The 5651-nt window shown below is 44.6% G+C and overlaps 1 protein-coding gene across 1 annotated transcript in view; it reads left to right on the top strand.

Moving 5' to 3' along the window:
* The window catches only part of SARM1 (sterile alpha and TIR motif containing 1), a 26138-nt gene that overhangs the window by 1476 nt on the left and 19011 nt on the right, over window positions 1-5651 (top strand). The window contains exons 2-3 of the mRNA XM_010861691.1: window positions 1073-1164; window positions 1224-1267. Of these exons, the coding sequence (XP_010859993.1) occupies window positions 1073-1164; window positions 1224-1267 (136 nt within the window). The remainder of the gene's footprint in view (window positions 1-1072; window positions 1165-1223; window positions 1268-5651) is intronic.

Genomic DNA, 5651 nt, shown 5'->3' with positions numbered 1-5651 from the left:
CATGCCACCCCTAATCCACTTCCTGCTTTCTCTTTTCATTTTGCTTCATGTCACAGGGACAGACATAATCTCATGCTCTGCCTGCTAATGGGGAACAGAAGGTTTTCAGTTGGGATGATGGGTGGGGGAAGAGGGGACTGAAGTGTGGAGCTAGGCAGCTACATCTTCCCCACACCAACCAAAATATAGCAGGTGGGATCCAACTGAAGCCTGGTGGCCCCTCTTTCCTGTCTCTCAGAATCTCTCCTGGAATATGAGGATCCCAACCCACTTTCTCTCCCCTCTCATGCTGGAGCAGACTAGACTTTCACATTCCAGTTTCACACTGAATTCTCAGACCCCTCAGGTTTAGAAGGGTTTTGGAAGGGTCGCTGTCCGTTTATGAAGCTCTCACAAGTGTGATGGACATGGATAACGGGCATTTTCAAAAAGTAAAGATAGCCTTGTGGTTGGTGGAAATGATACAACTGTCAAAAATGCATGAATAAAGCAGTTTAAGTTGGGAGACCAAGTTAGGGTTGTTCAGTAAGTCATTAATCTGATGGGCTGTGAACCTGAAGGGCTAGCAGATGGAGCAGGCTCTCACTGGATGTGATGGGCCAGGGCCCAAGGGTGTGTCCTGTATGTGTGATGGGGCAGCTCTAACCTGAACTCTTAGAGAAAGGGTGCAACAGCCAACACCCTAGGAAAAGGAGGGCTTCAAGATGCCAATAGCACTATTTTTCAAAGTTGAAAACAATCCTCACCTGGTTCGGAATTACTGAAAGAGGAGTCACGCTAACCATGTCTCTGGTTCCAAGAAATAACATGCTGGTTGGCATCACTTCAGGACCAAGGACAGAACCCAGCGAGCCAGGTTCTGATCAAAAGATCAAAATCCTCACAGAGAAAGGCAGAATTTCCCCCATTCCTACTTGGAGAGGAGGCTGGAAGGGCAAGACAGGAAGGAGTGTGGTGACACGCTGAGAATTTGTGTTTATGAAATCTTTTCCTTCCTCCACCAACCAGCTTCCTCTTAAAGGAGGTTCTTCCATCGGTGTATCCACTCCTTTTGCCATTCTCTTTCCTGCAGCTCTCTTCTCCCCGGGGTGCTGCCACACTTACCACCTGGGGGCTTAGGTCACAGCTTCATTGACCCTAAAATACCAGGAGAAGCCTGTCAGGGTAGGGCCCTCTGAGCCTGGTCCCACCACACTCTCACTGCAACCTGGGGACTTCCCCAGTGGTCCAGCGGTTAAAAATCCACCTGGCAATTCAGGGCATGCAGGTTTGATCCCTGGTCTGAGAACTAAGATCCCACATGCCTCAGAGCTACTGGATCCCCTGTCCCGCATGCCGCAACTAAGACCTGACACAGCCAAATAAATAAATAAATATTTAAAAATAAATCAATAAAATCACAGCCTGCCCCCTTCAGAAGATCATAATGAGGCAAATGACTTTTCCAAGAATACATAGTGAATGAGTGGAGGGGATGGGTTTTAAAAAAGAAAGAAAGGGGGAAAAAAACTAGCGCACTTAAATTCAAATGCAAAGTACAAAAAAGGTACACACTTAAACGTTCTGTCTATCCAGGCCCCTTCCCTGGAGGCAAACTGGAGAAACGAGTTTCTTGTGTGTCTTTCCTGAGAGAGTCTGTACATATACAAGTACTTGCATATGTGTGTATATTATCAATATATATACACATTGTCTTGTCTATGTGTATACGTGTGTAGTTTACCCCTCCTTTCGATTTGTGATTTGAACCCAGACTTCTAAGGCTTCTAAGGCTACAGAAGAGTTGGGAATTGAGTGACTAATTCTCACAATAAGCGCAGAGTTCAACTCTATAAAGATGCCAAGTGCATAGAGAAAGATGAGGGCTGAGGTTCAAGAAATGAAAACTTAGGAGTTCTCTAGCGGTCTAGTGGTTAGGATCCCGGGCTTTCATTGCCATGACCTGAGTGCAGTCCCTGGTTGGGGAGCTGAGAGCTTGCAAGCTGCATGACAAAAAAAAGAAAACAGCATTATTACAAATTCAATAAAGACTTTAAAAATGGTCCTCATCAAAAAGTAAAATAAAGTCCTTATAGAATTCCTAAAAAAAAAAAAAAAGAATAAAGTTCTCTCTCTGAATTGCTGCTCTTCAACATGCGCTTCCCTTCACTGAGCCTCAGGAATGAGGGTGTTGTTGGATTAGAGATTTCTTAAGCAATTCCTGGCTCTGATAAACTTGGAGTGTACATAGTCAGATTGTTCTGGAAGCACAAATTGCAGATGAAGGATCTTGAGCCCTGAAGACAAACAGATGTGAATTCAAATCCCAGCTGTGCCTCCCACCAGCTGTGTAACCCTGGGCATGCCATGTAACCTCTCTGAGCTTTGGCTTTCTCATTGCTTAAAGGAACAACTATAGTGCTGACTGCCCGAGTGGATGATTGGAAGCCGTCTGTTCCTTTGGGCTGCAGAGCTCAGTGATCAGATCAGCAAAGCTCTCCTGGCCTCAGGCCATGTTCTGGGCTCAGCTGGGCCCTGCAGTGGACTCAGAGTCTCAAGCACTGTGGTCACTGTGGTGCTCCCTGGGCAAGGAATTGATGGCTGGCTGGGCCTGTAAGTCTTTGAGGGGCATCACTGGTGGAAGTCAGGAAGACAAGACACTCACCTCTGCTTGGAGTGTCTCAACTCTGCTGCCTGCTCTCCTGGCCTCCAAGCTCTCTCCCTTTGACTGTCTTCCCCACAACAGCCAGAATGAGTTTCCTAAAATCCATGTGTTACCAGGTCATTCCCCTTCCTGAAGCCTTTCAGTGGCTCCCCATTTGCTGTCAAAATGAAGTTCAGGGGCTTCCCTGGTGGTCTGGTGGTTAAGAATCTGCCTTGCAATGCAGGGGACACTGGTTCGATCCCTGGTCTGGGAAGATCCCACATGCCTCGGGGCAACTAAGTCCCAGCACCACAACTACTGAAGCCGGGGTGCCTGGAGCTCCACAACAAGAGAAGCCACGGCAGCAAGAAGTCCATACACCACAAGTAGAAAGAGGATCCCGATTATCACACTAGAGAAAAAGCCTGTGTGCAGCAAGAAGAGACCAACACAATCTAAAATACAAATAAGTAAATACATGAACAGAAAGTCTTTTAGAAAAATGAAGTCCAAATGTTTTGAGCTGGCTCAAAAGACCCCCAGAACTCTTTCCTCACTCTTCCCTTCAAACTTCCAACTCAACCACTTGAAGTAACTTCTGCTTTTTGCCCCTTTCATGGGTGTAAAGTGACAGCTGTTTTAATGTTTATTTCTCTGGTTACTAGTGAATTAGATCTCTTTATTTGCTTGTTAATGTTCTGAATTTCCTCTTGTTATTGCTCAGTGGTATCTTTCACCCCTTTTCTGGTGGATTTACTGCCTTTTGCATGTTGATTTGAATATTTATTTTTATATCCTTTCTACATTTGAATCCCTTATTGATTTTATATCTTTCCTTGTTGGTTTTAGACACTGCAAATATCTCTGACCTTCTTTCTCTTCCTGGAATATGCCATGCTCATCAGGCTTTGGGGCTTTTGTTCTCGCTGTTCTCTCTGTTTTTAATGTTTTTCTTCCAGATACTTGCAAGCAGGGGTCCCTGGACATTTAACTCTCAGATATCACCTCCTCAGACATATCCCTCTGCCCAGGCACTCTCCATTATGTCACCCGGTTTTGCTATCATTTTGATCAGATAACTGTTACTCTGTTCACACATTGTTTACTTTACCATTTGTCTCCATATTAGCTGTGTATAAACTCCAGTCTCTCTTTGTCACTGTTTAACTTCAGCCCCTAGTGCAGTGCCTGGCGCATGTAAGTCCTCAATAAATGATCTGTTAAATGAATAAATAAATACACTCCAGTCACAGAGCACAGAGTGAAGAGAAATTGAAAGGCAAGTCTAAGAATAGGGTCCTTCAAGTGACACTTCAAATGATAAAAAGTTAATGTTTATGGAGTCTTTTCCAAGAGTCAGGTACTCTGCCAAGCACTTTACATGGATTATTACATGGGTTTTCATAATAATCCTAGGGGTAGGAATTGTTTCTATCTTGTTTATGAGATGAGGAAAAGAATAAAGGAAGGTACACAAGGTCCCACAACTAGTATATGATAGAGAAGTTACCAGGACCCAGGGGATCTGCTCTAGAGCTAGAATTTTTTAAACTTTTATTTAGTTTTTTGGCTCAGCTGGGTCTTAGTTGCAGCATGCAGGATCTTCAGTTTTCCTTGCAGCATGTGGAATCTTTAGTCTTGGCATGTTAACTCAGGTGAAGCAAGTGGGATCCAGTTCCCTGACCAGGGATTGAACCCCAGCCCCCCGCATTGGGAGTGCGGAGTCTTAGCCACTGGACCACCACAGAAGTCCCTAGAGCTAGAATTCTTAAACCATCCCACATACTGCTACTCCAGGAAAGTGTGTCCTGGAGGCAATGGATGTGACCAAGATGCATGCAAGCATGCAATGCTTACTGATGCATGTAAGCATTCAGTCATGTCTGACTCTTTATGACCCTATGGACTGTAGCTGGCCAGGCTCCTCTATCCATGGGATTCTCCAGGCAAGAATACTGGAGTGGGTTACCATGCCCTCCTCTAGGGGATCAAACCAACCCAGGGGTTGAACCTGAGTCTTTTTCGTCTCCTGCATTGGCAGGCAGGTTCTTTACCACTAGCGCCACCTGGAAAGCCGGTGGCCAAGATGGAGTATCCTTACAATCAGAGAAGTCTGGTTCTCCATGGTGGCTCAGTAGGTAAAGAATCTGCCTACTGAGGTACCATTTCACGCCAGTCAGAATGGCTGTGATCCAAAAGTCTACAAATAATAAATGCTGGAGAGGGTGTGGAGAAAAGGGAACCCTCTTACACTGTTGGTGGGAATGCAAACTAGTACAGCCACTATGGAGAACAGTGTGGAGATTCCTTAAAAAACTGGAAATAGAACTGCCTTATGATCCAGCAATCCCACTGCTGGGCATACACACTGAGGAAACCAGAAGGGAAAGAGACACGTGTACCCCAATGTTCATCGCAGCACTGTTTATAATAGCCAGGACATGGAAGCAACCTAATTGTCCATCAGCAGATGAATGGATAAGAAAGCTATGGTACATATACACAATGGAGTATTACTCAGCCATTAAAAAGAATACATTTGAATCAGTTCTAATGAGGTGGATGAAACTGGAGCCCGTTATACAGAGTGAAGTAAGCCAGAAGGAAAAACACCAATACAGTACACTAACGCATATATATGGAATTTAGAAAGATGGTAACAATAACCCTGTGTACGAGACAGCAAAAGAGACACTGATGTATAGAACAGTCTTATGGACTCTGTGGGAGAGGGAGAGGGTGGGAAGATTTGGGAGAATGGCATTGAAACGTAAAATAGCATGTATGAAACGAGATGCCAGTCCAGGTTCGATGCATGATACTGGATGCTTGGGGCCAGTGCACTGGGACGACCCAGAGGGATGGTATGGGGAGGGAGGAGGGAGGAGGGTTCAGGATGGGGAACACATGTATACCTGTGGTGGATTCATTTTGATATTTGGCAAAACTAATACAATTATGTAAAGTTTTAAAATAAAATTAAAAGAAAAAGAAAATGAAAAAAAAATAATGCAAAAGAAAAAAAAAA

Source organism: Bison bison, unplaced genomic scaffold, assembly GCF_000754665.1.
Source record: "Bison bison bison isolate TAMUID 2011002044 unplaced genomic scaffold, Bison_UMD1.0 scf7180017864472, whole genome shotgun sequence".
Classification (NCBI taxonomy): Eukaryota; Metazoa; Chordata; class Mammalia; order Artiodactyla; family Bovidae; genus Bison; species Bison bison.
The sequence above is the reverse complement of the archived record's forward strand: the minus strand, read 5'-3'. Positions and strand labels throughout refer to the sequence as shown.